Here is a 17323-nt window from a genome sequence, read left to right as displayed (position 1 = left end):
CAGAAAGTATACCATATATATTTCCTAACCTATTCTTCCTTTTTAAGTCTTGGAAAGATAAAATTGCACGTACTCAGTCAACGATGCTGCAACAGTCGTATTTCTCAGATCCACATACAGCCGATAAAGCACGTGAAATAGCAAATGGATACCAAAGTGTCCAGGTGCCAGGCAAACATGTCGTTTGAGAATGCGCAAATAAGGTATCACAGCATCGAGCATTTGTTCTGGAAGAAAAAGAAAATACATTTTTAGTGTGCGCGAAAAAATCATTTAGCATATTAAGAGTGAATATGGGCATAGTAGTTCATCAGTGCATGTGCACTAACCAAATTAAAAAAAGAGCTAAAACATGTGTGGCTTAAGAACTGCTGCCCTAGGTTGTTATTCACCCCCCTCCCCGTCACCGCTCCCCCAAATTTACCTACCATTAGTCATTCACACCTAAACACCCCATATGCAGGCATTCAGATGAAAAATAAAAGAAAAATTAAAGTTTGTCGCCTTCCCCCCAGTACAGATCCTAGCATTAATCAGTAAGGTTTGTTGGTGCTGATCTCTTGACAAGATCAGTACGTAACATCAGCTGGACACACCCAAAGCTGCATAACCCATACTAGCTTATTTGCTGGGCAAAATGTGCACAACTGATAGCCTGTCATACATGAAATTTAGTGAAACAGTATTAAGATAACTTCATCAAATAGGAATTTGAATAGTGACACAGACATAGTATGGGTTCAAATTATGCCTTTTTGTTTTGATTGGTAATATTAATATTTTCTATTAGCACTTCTGAGGCTCGATCTTTATTACCTTTTTAAAAAGGGACTCAAGTAGCAAACGACATGGCACACAATTATTACTTAACGATTATTAACGAATTATTACTTAGCAAATTATTACTTAACAAAAGTTAAACATGTGCTCAATCAATGTTGCACTGTCCATTTAAACACGCATTGATCTGTTTAACTAACAATGTTATCCTAAACACCTCACCAGCTGCACATTCCTTGTACAGCCCTCCCACCATACTTCATACATCTATTCGGCCAATGAAAAAAGTGTTAAGCCCAGAAGTGCATGCAGGTAAGAAGGGCAACACACAGCAGGGGCAAATAATGTTCTATTCTGAGTAGCAGTAAAGATACAGATGTCTTTCATCCATTCAAGCAAGCAAACCTATCTAACTTGACATTTAGAAAGACAACTTATGTTCTGAGGATTCGCTCTCACAATGTTCGCCCTATCACCTAATTTCTGATGCCAAGGTAAACCGAAAAGTTATTGTAATTTTCTTCAAGAACCCGTAAAAATAAAGTCATTCATTTTTCTCACATGACTTTTTAGGCTATGGTGCCGCTTTATTTGTCAAAATTAATAATTGATAATGAACCTTCACACCTGACAACTCATACACATAGCTTCCCGGAACCTGCATTTGCCATTGAGGAAGCCTCTCACCTAAACTGCACCCACTCTTAACGTCTGACATTTCAGCTATGTCAACAAGCTTTCGGTATAATCGTAAGCCTCAATAAAAGTGCTTGCTTGACTTCAATCTATCATAAAAGTGCCCATTTATCAGTGTTGCCTGCTTGCTAGACAGCGAATTGCCTTGCATTAATGCAGAATTTGATGGCTTGTTTTTTTTCTATGTTAGGGTTGGAACGCATCTTAAGATGGCAGCTGCCCCACAAAGACAGAGCTGTCTATGCCAGGACTCAGAACACATCCCATGACTGCATGTGACGGTTACGATAGAATGGGGCAGAGAGACATTGCGTATCAAAAAGATATCAGGAACAGGTGTGATGACGTAATCACCATCGGGCACAGGGAAAGATGACAGCAAATCGATGAAAGTCAAGGCTTCAGGCAACAGATGGACGAAGGCGGTCGTACTAAAGTTGTTCGGGAGTTCAGCTCAAACATGCGGGAGAAGAGGAAGTTTGAGGCAAAGGGTAGTGGCAGAGAAGTTGATCAGAGCGGAATGCACAGTAAGAAAGTCTAGTCCTAGGATAAGGTCATGGGGACAATTGGTCAGCACTGTAAAAAGAACTGGAATGTGGCGGCCGGCGATGCTTATACGGGCAGTACACATTCCATTGACGGCAGCAGTGCTGCCATCAGCGATGCATACAGCTTGTGTAGTAGCAGGCGTGAGAACCTTGTTCAGTCGACAACGGAGGTTAGCACTCATTATGGACACCAGGGGGGATATTCTGTAAGCATCCACCGAGTGGACATGTCCATTTCGTCTGCTGCTGAAGTTCTGATTGGCAGGGCTGGGGCACACGTCACAAGGCCCTCCAGCCAATCGGCACTTCAGCAGCAGACGAAATGGACACATCCACTAGGTGGACACTTACAGAATAACCCCCCTGGGCTCAACTATTAACTAACGCAGTCAAAGGGACACCATCGAAGTGAACATCAAGTAAGCTCTGGTTCGTTGAGAGCATCAATGGAGGATTTCAGAAAGATCAGAATAATGCAGCACTACCCCCAGGAGCTGCATGGTCTAGTTATCCGTCTGGGAAGGTTCATAATTGGTCGGCAATGAATAGTGGCATGGCTGAGGCGACGGGGACCAACCGCACTGAGGTGACAGAAAGTGAGCGAGCTGAGTTGGCGCCGAGTTCACGTCTTGTATGTACGAGGCGTACGATTCAGTGGAAGACTGAACTCTGATGGCAAGCACTTTTCTTGCAGCCAGCTGGCGACTGGTAGGGTTTCCATAAGGGCTGCGGAGGTTCTCCTTGAAGGTATCCCAGCTAGATAGCTCGTCCTTGTGTCTTCGGAACCAGACACACAGTGTGGCACCCAAGTAGAATATTACATTGGCTAACATTATGGTAGGGTCCCAGCGGTTGTTCTGGGTAACACGCTCATACATGCCCAGCCAGTCCTCAACGTCAACATTATCTTGGCCGGAGAATATGACAGGATCACGGGGATCGGTAACCGTGACGTATATGGTTGTTGGAGTCGCAGCTGTAGATGCAGACGAGGTGTCATCACCGGGAGCCATGGTGGAAAGCTGGATGGTACGGCTGCTGCGGAGCTCCATGATGAGGACGTGAAGCTCCAACCTCCACCAAAATGCGACTTGAACGAGGGATGAAACACTCAAAGACTAATACAAGGCATATTTACAAAAACAACTGCAGTGTTGGCCAGTTCAGCCAACAGCTTGAGATTCAGGAGAAGTTCATCTTCTTTGCTGGGGCGCCTGTGCGCATCATCCAAAAGAAACTCGCACTATGCATGTAGCAATCTAAATACACCAGCTGAATATAAAGCAGCAGAATATAAATATGTGTGAGCAGTCCTTCCAAGGGCCAAAAATGGCAAAAAGGTGGTACTGTAGTTTGAAGTTTATTGTTTGTTATTGCATGTACAAAAAATGGGCCTACATATTATATGCAGCATCAGGAGGCCCCAGAGTCAGAAACTGCCACGGGGACCTCCTATCATTAACGGGTACATAAGAGTATTAGAGCAGCAAGAACAGGGCGAACAAAAAATAAAGTGTCAAGAAATATAATGGGAAGGGAACAAGTTAAAATAAATAAAAAACAATAGGTATGCATTAAAACCAACAGCGCTATACAATAATACCACAATAAATACTCACAAACAGGAATATCTAGTAATGTATGAAAAGAACTATGCTTTTTTACACATTACTAACAACGAAAAATAAAACTTGTTTTGCAAAAATATGAAGCCTAACAATACAGTAATACTAAAGGTAATGTAAAGGAAATGTAATAAATATAAAAATGTGTTTATGACAAATGAAAAGGTAGTTCCGCTAACAGTATTTTTTTTTTTTTTACAAGTGAAATGAAAGAGATGACTTAATATTAACAGGGATGCGATTACAAAGTGCAATCTACAGAAGTGAGGTGTAAATTTTTCCATAGTTGGATCTGATTTGAGGTAAGAGGTTATAGCACTATAAAAACCTAGTATTACTTTTGTTGACGAGGTTGTCAAAAGGAAGGCCATCTAATGATATTTCACGATGAAAGATACGAAATGTAATGAGAGTAAACTTACGATAGAACAGCTGTTCTATCATAAAATATAGGTGCCGATAATATAGGTGCCGATAATATAGGTGCCAATAAGTGCTGAATTCCCAGAGAAAAGTAAATGTCCATAAATGCGTGCCGAATTTCAATAAAATAGATGCTGAAAATCCAATCCCTATTTATAAGCTCTTAGTTTGCAATCCTTTGTCGAGTTCTTTAGGGAGCACTATAGTTGACCAAGTGTTCAGAACAGAAGCAACCTATTTATGGCCATAGAAGTGGCAGTCGTAACTGCTGATCATGAAGATTCAGCTGGGATAGTAAGAGCAACTATGTTTTTAAAGTTAGTAACTCAGCCCCGTTAGCAATGGTTACTGCTAACACTACCATTACTAACTGCATTAGAAACACGACACAAGTTGTTAATTTATAGTAACTACAATTTCAACAATGGCACATTGTTTGCCAGGTGGGCCAATGTGGTTGGCTTTATGCTGGTGGCTGAACATTATCCAACATTACACCACTTTTAATCCCCAAACTTGGGCCTCTCATGGCAGCTGGCTATGGGCCAATGTTGGCAGGATGGACCAGGAATGCAGGGCCAGTGTTCCACCAAGCACTTCTGTCCCAATTAATTAATTAGCAGTATTACTGCTTGTGTGTGAACTGAGAGGCTATATTTACAAACAGGGACAATAAAGAGAGATACTGTAACGTAGATTGAAGATGGAGTCTTGCAAAATAGACCCTTCTCTTCAATGGCGGGCCAGAAGAAGAGCGTGCAGCTCACGCACTTCATCATCTTTCATGGCGCTGACCTTTGTGCGCACCGTCCCGCACTGTGGGAGCCCCACTTCATTGCATCAATTGCCCCCCATGCGAAAAGCAACAGTCTCGGTCACGTCAGAAAGTTCTTTCAGCGATGACAAGAAATGAAGCTCCTCAGGTGCATCTCGGCGCTCACGTACTCGCATAGTATGGTTTCATGCGCACTACATGAACAACTTCAGCGTGAGGACGACGATGGAGCGAACCAGGGTCAGAACTGCAAGGGACGACATTGCAGGTCACGCCACTGAGGCAGCGTATAACCTTGTAGGGACCAAAATACCAGCGGAGCAACTTTTCAGAGAGTTCACGGTGACGAATGGGCGTCACCCACACGCAAGTGCCAGTATTATAATGGACATCGCGTCGACCCTGGTTGTATCGAAGGCTGTCGGTCTGCTGCTGGCTCTGGATACAATGCCGAGCAAGCTAGCATGCTTCTTCGGCTCTTTGTACAAACTGTTCTACGTGTTCACTGGTCGGGCTATTATCAGCCAGAGGTAGCATGGCGTCAAGTGTTGACGCGACATGGCGCCCGTATACAAGTTCGAACAGCGTAAACTGTGTAGTCTCCTGTACAGCAGTGTTATACGCAAAGGTCACATAGGGTAATATCTCATCCCACGTCTTGTGCTCTATGTCGACATACACGGAGAGCATATCAACCAGCATTCTGTTCAGACGTTCTGTTAATCCATTGGTTTGAGAGTGATATGCAGTGCTCCTGCGGTGAGAGCTATGCATCAGGTGGAGAACATCCTGCATAAGTTCGGCTGTAAATGCTGTACCGCGGTCGGTGATGAGAACAGACAATGCACAATGTCGTAGGATGATGTGGGCGGCGTACAAAGAACTTGGCCACTTCATACGAGTTTGTTTGCGGAATAGCTTTGGTTCCGGCGTACCGGGTTAAGTAGTCGGTAGCGACGACTATCCATCTGTTGTGTGGAGAGGTCACTGGGGATGGCCCAAGTAGATCCATTCCTATTTGTTGAAATGGTGCTTAAGGAGGGTCCACAGGGTGGAGAAAGCCAGCTGGTTTAACTGGTAGTTTCTTGCAGCGCCGACAATCACGGCAGGTCTTCACATACCGTTGCACAGAAGAAAAAAGCCGGGGCCAGTAATACTTCTGTCATATCCTTGCTAATGCCTTAGCGAATCCCAGGTGTCCCGCACATGGCTCATCATGGCAGGCTTGCAAAATGTCTTGGCGCAGCGCCGACGGCACGACAAAGAGGAACATATTTGGACCGCTTCTGCAGTTTTCCTCTAAAGGAAATTGTTGTGCAAATAGTACGATGATAAGCCGCGCACAAGCGAGCGGGGTAAAACACCTTCAACTCCTTGAAGGTGCTTGATCAGCGGCAGCAGCACAGGGTCAGCGCACTGGTGCTCAGCCATCTTTATGGCATCGATAACGCCGACAAATGGTCAAGTCATGGTCAGGGTCCGATGACGTCGTAGGGAGTAGTGCACGTGACAAACAGTCAGCGTCGCTACTCCAAGCGCAGGCTCCAACGGGCTAGTCTGCCTGAAGGATCCTTGAGGTTGGCAAGCCAGCACAGGATGTGGTGATCGCTGACAGCCTTAAAGGTTTTACCATACAAGTAGGGTCGGAATTTACTAACTGCCTATTGAATGCTAAGCATTTTTTTTCAGTGGTTGAGTAGTTTTTCTCAGCCTTGGTGAGACTGTGGCTTGCATAAGCAATGGTGCATTCCGCACCAGCTTGCCGCTGCACAAGAACTGCGCTGAGACCCGCATTGCTGGCGTCAGTATGAATTTCAGTGTCAGCGTCTTCATCGAGGCTGCTTGCAAATGCTTGCGCAATTCATTGAACGACTGCTGCGGCTCGTCCACCCAAATGAAAAGCCCATCGTCGCGTGTAAGCCGTGTCAGAGGCTCAGCAATTCTCGAGAATCCCTCGACGAAGCACCTATAGTATGCGCACAAACAAAGGAAGTGTTGGCCAGCCTTCTTGTCTGTGGGTGTTGAAAACTTGGCGACAGCAGCTAACTTGTTGGTGTCTGGTCAGATGCCTGTAGGACCAACGACATGGCCAAGAAATTTGAGCTCTTGGAGCCTGAAATTGCATTTTTCAGGCTTGATGGTGAGCCTGCAGGACGGATCGCAGGGAGGACACTCTCGAGTCGTGCGAGATGTTTGTCAAACATGCTCGAGAACATGATGACGTCGTCAAAGTATACGAGGCAGGTTTGCCATTTGAGTTCAGCAAGCACGGTATCCATCCTCCGCTGAGAGGTGACTGAGTGATACTTGTTGGGGGGCTAGTTGGTGCATGTTTCCAGAAGAGGGTTGTAGCTCTGAGAAAGACAACACATAGCAAGCGAAACGGGACAGGCACAACTTCCAACTGTTTATTCACCGCGTATGCGAATGAATATAAGGACAAATCAAGATGGGTAGCAAGAACCACACATGCGCACGAGGGTTTTACAAAAAAAAGCAGATAAAAGATAGGTGATGCACACACGTATCTCACCCCCGTGTATCTAAAAAAGCAGTTTCATTCTTATAAATGAAGATACATGGGGCGCTAACACAATCGCTACAGTTTCTTTTAATATAGAAGGCCTCCAACAGTTCACGGGCTGTCTGGTCCTTACTTCTGTTTAAAACCTTTGCTTCTTTCAGCCTTGCCACACACTTAATCTTCATTTCTTCTCCCCAGGCTTTACAATGATGCGGCAGATGAGAACCAGTGCCATTTTGTAAATCCCGATTATGTTCCGCTAATCGATCATTAATACAGCGGCCGGTTTGTCCGATGTACTTCTTTCCGCATGTGAGTGAAATTTGATATACGACTCCCACGGCACATTTAACCAGTGGAGCTGCATGTCTCTTTTTACATTCAGTTTTGTTTACCTTGTTGGGATCAGTTTTAACGCACAAGCCAGCCAGTTTCTTTGGGGCGGAAAAAACCACAGGAACCTTATATTTTGTCGCCACATGCTTCAAATTATGCGCTACCTTATGGGTGTACGGGATGACAACCGGTCTACTTTTTCTTTTTGTGACCTCATCTTGGTCGCCCTTTTTTTCTACTTTCTTCAATTTTCGCAGCAAGGCTTCAGCTACTCCGGTTAAGATCGAGGTTGGAAAGCCTGCTTTTTCCAACTTCCGAATCTGGTTTTGAAAGCTTTCCTCTGCCTTATGGCAACAAGATTTCTTCAGTGACGCTTCCAGACACATCTGAGCAATGGTGCGCTTTACTGTTTGAAACATGATTCCTCCCATTCAAAGAAGTAAAGCGCGCTTTACCGTCTTTACGCTTTACTGGCACATGTGTGGTCCTTGCTACCCATCTTGATTTGCCCTTACATTCATTCGCATACGCGGTGAATAAACAGTTCGAAGTTGCGCTGAAAGGTGGCAGATACGGAACAGAGACCGAAGGGGAGAATTTTGAACTCATAAAGCCTGTGAGGCATCAAAAACGCTGTTTTTTCCCGCTGTTCATCAACTTTGATTTGCCAATACCCTGACCTAAGATCCAACGAAGAAAAAAACTTGGCATGTTGTAGATGATCCAATGCGTCGTCCATGTGTGGCAATGAATAAACATTGTGCTTGGAGACACGGTTCAACTTTCTGTAATCCACACAGAAACGTGGTGTGTTGTCTTTCTGACTAACACTACAGGGGAGGCCCATGGGCTTGTGGACGGCTGGATCACATCGTCTTGGAGCATCTCTTTCACCTGATGCTTGATCACTTTTCTTTCCACTGGAGACACTCTGTAAGGATGCTCACGAACAGGATGTGTGAACTCGTCCATAATAATGCAGTGCTTTGTGATGGACGTGCACCGTACTTTGGATGACGTTGAAAAACAGTCCGCAAATTCATTCACGAGACTCAGTAGACGGTCTTTCTGATGGTCTGGCAGAGCAGCATTAACGTGAATCCGTTCTTTTAGGCTGGGTAACTCAGATTGCAGAAACGATGCAAATTCCAATGTGGCAATGTCAGTAACATCAATGATTTCGCGAAGTGCGATTGTCGTTCCTCACGGTACATGCCGATACTCGTTGCTAAAGTTTGTTAGCAAAATGACTGAACATTTGTTTCGCACCTGAAGAAACCCTCTGTCTATGCAAATGTGCCGCTCAAGAGGCAGGGGAATGTTTGCCTCGGCAATTCCTTCGGTGTCGTCCTCCATGTCGCATCGGACAAGGGTAAGCACACTGCTCTTGGGTGGCAACGTGACGTGATCATCAGCTACGCGAAGCGTGATGTCACGGTCGTTGTCATTACTGTTTGCTATGGCTTGTGTAGTAGCGAAGCTGACTCTAGACTTTTGCAGGTCGATGATGGCGCCGTTTGCCTGAAGGAAATCCATGCCGACTATAAGGTCCTTTGAACATTCAGGAAGAATGACGAAGTCGCCGATGTATGTGAAGCCCCGAATGTTGACTCATGCCATGCAGTGGCCTATTAGGGTTATGAAGTGCCCTCCTGCAGTGCAAATCTGAGTTCCGCTCCATTGCGTCGAAACTTTGTTCAGTATATGCACGAGATTTTGGTTCATAACAGATGTGTCCGCACCCGTGTCAATTAACCCCGTGACTTCGTGGTCATCTGGCATCCACGAGGTAGGCTTCAATCTCCAGGGGGCATTCACCATTGCGCAAGCATGGCGCATTCAGTGAAAATCCACGGAGCACAGCTCGGCGGTAAGCACACGCCCTGTAGAGGTGATCGGCTTCACCAGAATGAAAACACAAGTGCCTCCGGTCTGCAGAGTGCCATACGTTGCTCTTGTAGGGTGGTCATGTTTCAGCCATGAATGACGTGCGGAGAAGCCTGAAGTCGCCAGTTGCTTGTTCAATGGCGCGCACACCATGAAAGACTGGGACGTCGCTCACATTGTGAAAAATCGGGGACAACGAAATTTGCGCAGCTACCGCATACGACATGCGAGGCTGTGGCTGCCGTACCTCGTGCTGTGGTGTCTTGCTTCGCTCTGGGACTTGGACTGCCTGCCTGATTTCTTCCCGGACGACTCCAGCCAGAGCAAATCGCTGTACTGATGCCGGAGCCACCTGAAGCTTTTGGAGATCTTCTCGAACAACAAGCCTAATGAGCTCCCGCAAGGTGTCGGTATTGTCCAAGGGTATAGCGAGAGGGTCATGCGATAGAGTAAACACATCGCAGTTGTACTGCCTTGTTCGCTGCTGCAGTGCCTTTTCCATTGATATGGCTTCTGCAAGAAAATCTGCAACGGTCTTTGGTGGGTCGCATATTAGGCCACCGAATAACTCTTGCTTGACACTGCGCATCAAGTTCCTGCGCTTGTTTTCTTCCAGCATGGACTGATCTGCGTGTCGGAAAAGTCGGCACATATCTTCGACAAACATTGCGACGCTTTCGTTCAGCTGCTGTACTCTCGCCTGAATTGCAGATTCAGCTCATTCCTTGTGATCGAGGCTAGCATATGTGCTGATTAGCTGCCGTCGGAATTTGTCCCATGTCGATAGGGCCGCCTCATGATTCTCAAACCATGCCCGCGCATAGTCCTCAAGGGCAAAGTAGGCATTGCGTAGCTTGCGCTCTACAGTGCAGTGATCGAGCCAGTCCTCAACATCCTCGAAGGTGTCCCCATGGAAGGACATGGGGATTCATGGCTGGTTAAGGACGACCTTGGTCGGTGCGGTTGAGGAAGAATATGGAACCGATGTACTCATCCTTCTGACTCGATTGGGTAGACGCTCATGCTCAGGTGGCAGTCCTTGAAGTCGACGGCTGGTCCGTACGTGAACAGGAGTCAGCTCGTCCAGACTTCGTATTGGGCTTGTAGACGGTGTTCAATCTGGGAGTGGTCGCATGTACCCAGCACCTCCACCAGAAAAATGTGACGTAGATCGAAGATGGAGTCTTGCAAAATAGACGCTTCTGTTTAATGGCAGGCCAGAAGAAGAGCGTGCAGCTTACGCGCTTTGTTTTTCATGGCGCCGACCTTTGCGCGTGCCGTCTCGCGCTGCGGGAGCCCCACATCATTGTGTCAATGCTAAGTCAATTTAGACTGGTTAAGTGCGTCTTCAAAATGCTATTTTGGTTTGGTGATAAGTTCATTATAGAAGAGAAAATGAAGGTCAAAGCTCCATTCTTTAAAAATTTCACATAGAAACGTCAGCACCAGTGTGATGTCAAGAATTTGAAAGTATTTTCTCGTGTTTGGACTGTTGTGGCACAGCAAAAGGTGGTGAAACTTGCCAAGTTCAGTCTTTGGCTCTTTGAGAATAATAAATGTAGTCCATCATTACCAATTACAAGTTAACTTGGCCCAAGCAGGCACCGTCAAAATCTATCCATGGTGAGGCATAGTGCAGAAACTTCAAGGCGGTGTCCCCACCCGTCTTTCGTTCTTGCGTCTTTTCTGGCTTACCAGGCATGCTCTCACAGTAAGACCTGAAATTTTGGGATAGACAGGTAATTTACTAATACAATGTGAATAATTTATCTTTCTTTAGTGTCCCTTTACATTTATTCTGCAACTCAATGAAGACCCACACAACACCTAAAGCTTACCAACAAAATAAAGAAAGCATCACATGACATATCAGATTGACTCTACCATTCCTGGAATAATGTTACAGCTGGGCTTGGGGAGAAGCCGTAGTGGGCAACTGGGGATCTTAAACATTAATTTGCACATCAATGCATATGCACATTGCAACAGCATCAGTGTCATGCATTTCTCCAAATGCCTTCCAAAACTACAATGGAAGAGTTATGGTACATTTGGCTGGTCGTTTCCAAGCACTACAGAGTGCTCTGGCAGCACACATTGCATTCAGTTGGTCAAAATTGAGGGCTCTGAATGCATTTGGCTGGTTCTTACACAGAGCCGCGGTCAAGCTCATCGGAGACGCTCTCCCCTTTGACCTGGGAGTGCGACCAAGATCTGAAGAAGTTTCGGTCACGTGGCTTCTGCAGCTTCCACTGTTGATGTGACGTCAACCACGGTGGTATGTTCCCTCCTCATCGAGCCTCGTTTGTTTACAATGGAAGAAGGGCTGACGTGTTTTCTTTTCCGGCCTCTGATTGCTCTGGTGAGGGGCTGCATGTACAGCTTGCTCGTTCTTTCTCTGGTTTCAGTGAAGAGGGAGCTCTGTATAATTTCAATACAAGTGAGGGTGTGGTTGGGCTCAGCCAAATGTACCGTTATAGAAAAAGGTACCATTACTTCAAATCTGATGTATGAGGAACATTTGCAAATTATGAACTTTGCTGTACCATATAGATTCCTCAGAAACCAACACATACATCTCAATCTCACCTTAAAGGTAGAGGGAGAGTTCTATTGTTTTTCCAGTGCTGTACAAGAGCCAGTGATACACTGAACAGTATTCCACCATGAAAATGCAAGTTGCTTTTTTGTGAGTATTCTTCAAAGGGGTATATATTCCAAGAAACAAATTTTTTACAAAAAAAGCTTTCAGGTTGCTCAGTTTTGGGTTCCTTCACTATTTATTTATTTATTTATTTATTTATTTATTTATTTAATTAATATTACCCTCAGGGCCAAAGGCATCAAAGAGGGGAGTGGGTTACAGCAAATGAGTAAAGGAACAAATATGAGCAATTAGAACGTTTCAGTACAAAGGCTTCTGATTATATAGTTTTAGCTAAGGTTCACAACGTCATGACAAATTAGTAGAAAACTAAGATAGTAAAGTGGTAAATACAAATGCACTTAGGTTATAACCATACAGTAAACAAAAAATGCTTCGATTACACAATGTTAGCTAAAGCTGCTCGAAGTCTTTAGTTATCATAAATGGATGACTACACCAGGAAGATGGTTCCATTCCGTGGATGACCGAAGAAAAAGTGACTGCAAAAAGTTTTACTGTGGCATGATTTGAGGCCAACCTCAAACGGTGGTTGATTCAAGGCGATACATATTGTGGCTGAAAATGAGATTGTTGCGGAGTGTTGAATGACCACATACTTTATAAAAAAGAACTAAACATGTGATTTTATGACGAGAAGAAAGTGGGATAAGTGCAAGGTCGGTTCTCATGTTAAACACACTTGCAGTTCTGTTGTAATTACGCAAGATGAAATGAACTGAATTATTTTGGATGAGTTCTAATGAATTAATTAGTTTATCAATGGCAGGATCCCAAAGAGCGCAGGCATATTCTAGTTTCAGCCGTATAAGGGTAGTGTAAAGAAGCATTTTTAGGGATGAAGGGGTGGTTGAAAAGTTACAGTGAAGGTAGCCAAGCATGCGGTTAGCATTGCGGATTACATAGTCAGTATGAACATTCCAAGATAAGTTAGCAGAGATATGCATACCTAGCTTTTCATAAGAGTGAACTAATTCAAATGGTACATCATCTAAGTAATATGTATGCACGCTGTTAGTTGTTCGGAATACACGCATAACTTTACATTTGCCAACATTTAGTTCCATTAGCCAATGTTCACACCAGTTAGCTACACTAATTAGATCAGACTGAAGGTGGCTGGGATCCTCTGCATTAGTTATTTCACGAAAGATAACACAATCATCAGCAAATAAGTGAATGCTAGATGATAGTGAGGAAGGGAGGTCGTTAATATAAATGAGAAACAAAAGAGGCCTGAGAAGTGAATGTTGTGGTACACTGGAAATTACGCTTTGAAGTGGTGAGTTACAACCATATGTGGTTACAAATTGAGCCCGGTTAGATAGGAAGAATTCAATTTACTTCAGGATGTTAGTGTCAAGATTCAGCTTACTTAGTTTATAAAGTGAAAGTTTACGACAGACCTTACCAAATGCCTTAGCAAAGTCTAAAAAAATGCGATCTGCAAATGATGAACGATAGAGAATACGATGCAATTTGTGCGTAAAGATTGCAAGCTGAGTTTCACATGCAAATGTTTTTCTAAATCCATGCTGAGCTGGTGTGAAAAATTCACTGGATTCCAGGAAGTTAACAAGATAACTGAATATTATATGTTCAAGCAATTTACAGCAAGTACTTGAGAGCGAGATGCGGGGATAATTAGTTGTTAAATTTTTGTTACCTGATTTATGCAATGGAACCACCTTCCAGATTTTCCATTGGCTAGGTTGAGTAGATGTATTCAGTGATTGCTGAAAAAGTATTGTTAGAATAACAGAACTAACGTCGTTGTTATTTTTAAGAAATTTTGAGTTAATAGAGTCATTACCAGGTGATGAGTGTTGGTTCAGGGGATCAATTAGTTTTGCAATGCCAGCCGTATCAACGATCACTGGAGGCATAACTACATGATTGTACTGGCAAGTAGGAGGTAGGCAGTCATTGCAGGAGACAAAAATTTTTCACAAATGCATCATTAAGGGCAGCACCACACTGTTCGTTAGGTATAACGATGGTCGTAGGGTCTTCCAAAGTTATGTGCTCATCAGGCAAAGGGTTGATTACACCCCAAAACTTTTTAACGTTAGTCATTAACATTGATGGAAGTACGTTAGATAGAAAGTTAGATTTTTGAATGTTAGATAGAGAGTTAGAAAGTTAGGGTTAGTTAGAAGTTGGAAAGTTAGTGTTCTTTAGTGCTGTTACCATACATGTCGAATACGGAATTATAAGAAGACCAGCGTGTGTCAGTTGGCGAGTGTTTTGCGGAACGATATAGGCATTTCTTGAGGTTACATAGGCACTTCAGATGGGTATTGTACCAAAGAGCATCAGAATTGGAGGTAATGATGTGGGATGGAATGTACTTTTCAGTTATGCTGAATTTCAATGGCGGAGTCGGAGCAAGTTTTTCTGCTCGTTTCGGAGCAAGTTTGTTCCAATGGCAGAGTGAGGGCGGGAGTAAGGTGTTCCAATGAGAGAGTTGGAGGGGATTCAGAGCGGTAGTCACTCCATGGAGCAGAAAAAGATGCTCTGCCAAATCGGCGGAGTGGACCGGAACTCTGCGTGACGTATTTCCTTTACCCCGTTTGTCTGCTGGGAGGCGCCACCGGTCACGACGCGCGAGGAAGCAAAAGCTGCTGCACGCTTGGCGAGATATCCATTCCGCACTTTTAAAAAAACAACAGGTGAACGGCGCTGAAGAGAAAAGTGACCGGTGCAGCGGTGCTGGGAGCAAACAGCGGAAGAAAATGACAACACGCAAGGTATCCTGGGTAACTCGGTAATAGAACTTCCGCTTCCACCTTGCTCCAGTGGCGCAGGTTGTGTTCCACTGGCGGATCTAGAGGCGTTGCTCTGCGCTAGAGTCGAGTGCTCGCTCGCGGAGTCCGTCTGCTGCTCCGACTCCGCCATTGGAATTCAACATTAGTTTCTGAACTTTAGCGGCAAACATGTCCAAATTGTGCTGAAGGAAACGATTTTTGAAATTCAGTAGGAAAGTGTCGAGAAATGCAGTTAATTGAAGATACTGTAGAAGATACAGCAGAATCGCATTAAATGGAACTTCACCGGAGAAATGTGTTTCAATTAACAGGAGTTCCGTTTACCGTGAAAGACGTGCAGAGGTGCATCACTATACCATACACGCTCTTAACAATGTTGGATATGTGAAACATAAAGAAGTGAATGAAGCAGCTAGTTTGTCTCGTGGTTTGGGCATCATCGATGGTTACTTGATTGACTAGGCGTCACTTGCTTCGGTTTCTAAGAGGCACTGGCAACATATTATCACGATAACATCGAGCGATGCTCAAGAAACGAGCCGCCGCGAGAATGACGAAGTTGGTCGGTGCGCTTGGCACGAGCGAGGGTCGGCCTGGCTGCCTGGCTCCAGTGTAAATAGCCTGTAAATAGCCTCTTCTGTCTGTGTCTTTCCACACGCAACATTCTGGTGGAGGTGCGGGGTCGACAACGCAGCTTCACCTCCAGAAGCTGCAGTGCCTAGTTTTTCGGCTGGGTCCGGGAGGCGATAGGCGGCGAAGAGAAGCGACAGGGTTGGGGCGAACGAGAGTGATGGCATCGAGGTGAGGGCGAGCGGACCGAAGGTTCGGAGCAGGAACATCAGCGGCAGTGGATTCATGGCGGGTGGTATAGGGAACGGAAGGTCCAAAGGTGCGGGAATAAGCGGCGGTGTTTGTCCGAGGAGGTGGTGGCCATCGGTTGCGGCAGTGACGAGCGACGTGGCCGATGCGACAGCAGTGGAAGCAGATTGGCCAGTCATCAGGGGTACGCCAATCGGACGGGTTGCGGCGAGATGTGGCGGAAAAGGACTGCCGAGGACGAGGAGGGTCGCTAGAGAACGGGGGACGCTGGGTTGAGACATGGAACACACGGAGTTCAGACCCATGTTCTCAAATTCCTGTCGGACGACGGCCTGGATCATCGCAATGGTGGTGCTGGCGGATCGGGAGGCGTCGTGGAGATAGCTGGCGAACAGGTGGCCTCGAGTTCGCGGCGAACGATACGGGTGACGTCGTCACAGGTGGTGGTCTGACGTGGTCGACCCTCACATGTCGACGTAGCAGCAGTGTTGGGTAGCCGCGTGATGTGGTGTGTGATACGGCGGCTCTTAGCTTGTTCAAGGCGATGGCATTCTTTGATGATGGCATCGATAGTGGAGACGTTGCCGAAAACAAGCAAATTGAAAGCGTCATCGGCGATGCCTTTTAGAATATGTGACACTTTGTCGGCTTCGGACATAGCATCGTCAGCTTTGCGGCATAGAGCTAAGACGTCGAGGATGTAGGAAACGTACGGCTCTGTAGATGACTGAACACGGGACGCAAGAGCCTTTCTCGCAGCAGCCTTGCGCCCAATGGGGTCGCCGAACAGTTCCCGTAGCTTCTCTTTGAAATTGTCCCAACTGGTTATCTCATCGTCATGCGTTTGGTGCCACACACGTGGGGTGCCGCCGAGATAAGACATTGAAAGATGACATTGGTGAGCATAATCGTTGTGTCCCACCTGTTATTAGCACTGGCGTGTTCATAGAGTTTGATCCAGTCGTCAACATCCTGGCCCTCCAGGCCAGAGAATACACCTGGGTCGCAATGTGGGGCGACCGTGACGATTGGAGCTGTGGGACAAGCTGAAGCCGTTGCAGAGGCGGGCGCATCACCGGGAGGCATGGTGACAAGCTCAGTGTGCCGACCACTTCTGAGTTTCATGGTGAGGACGGGGATTGCTGACCTCCACCAGAATGTTGCATGTGGAAAGACACAGACAGAAGAGGCTATTTACAGGTTATTTACACTGGAGCCAGGTGTAATATGTAACAATATAAAAACAAAAACATAGCTCTTACTGCTCCAGTTGGTGGCACAATAACGCACAATCGGGCAGAGGGAGTCCAAATTATCGAACAGCACGCTCTAAGGCCTCTGAAATTTCAGTTGTCCTTATTTTGGTTTTCTGCAGAGGGAGTCCAAATTATCGCACAGCACACTGTAAGGCACCTGAAATTTCGGTCGTCCTTATTTTGGTTGTCTATGGCACAAGTGGCAGTGCCGCGAAGCTGTC

The 17323-nt window shown here is 45.6% G+C and overlaps 1 protein-coding gene across 6 annotated transcripts in view; it reads right to left on the bottom strand.

Annotated features, from left to right (window-relative positions):
* The window catches only part of LOC142566349 (AP-5 complex subunit beta-1-like), a 217896-nt gene that overhangs the window by 97769 nt on the left and 102804 nt on the right, over positions 1-17323 (bottom strand). For 4 of the 6 annotated variants that reach the window (XM_075677273.1, XM_075677268.1, XM_075677269.1 and 1 more), the window contains 2 exons: positions 1831-1929; positions 74-227 (listed from right to left, as the gene is read on the bottom strand). In XM_075677273.1, the coding sequence (XP_075533388.1) occupies positions 74-227; positions 1831-1929 (253 nt within the window). The remainder of the gene's footprint in view (positions 1-73; positions 228-1830; positions 1930-17323) is intronic. The other 2 variants (XM_075677272.1, XM_075677270.1) reach the window with 1 other exon arrangement.

The sequence above is a fragment of the Dermacentor variabilis genome, unplaced genomic scaffold (genome assembly GCF_050947875.1).
Source record: "Dermacentor variabilis isolate Ectoservices unplaced genomic scaffold, ASM5094787v1 scaffold_12, whole genome shotgun sequence".
Lineage (NCBI taxonomy): Eukaryota > Metazoa > Arthropoda > Arachnida > Ixodida > Ixodidae > Dermacentor > Dermacentor variabilis.
Note: the sequence above shows the minus strand (reverse complement) of the source record. Positions and strands in the feature narration are given on the sequence as shown.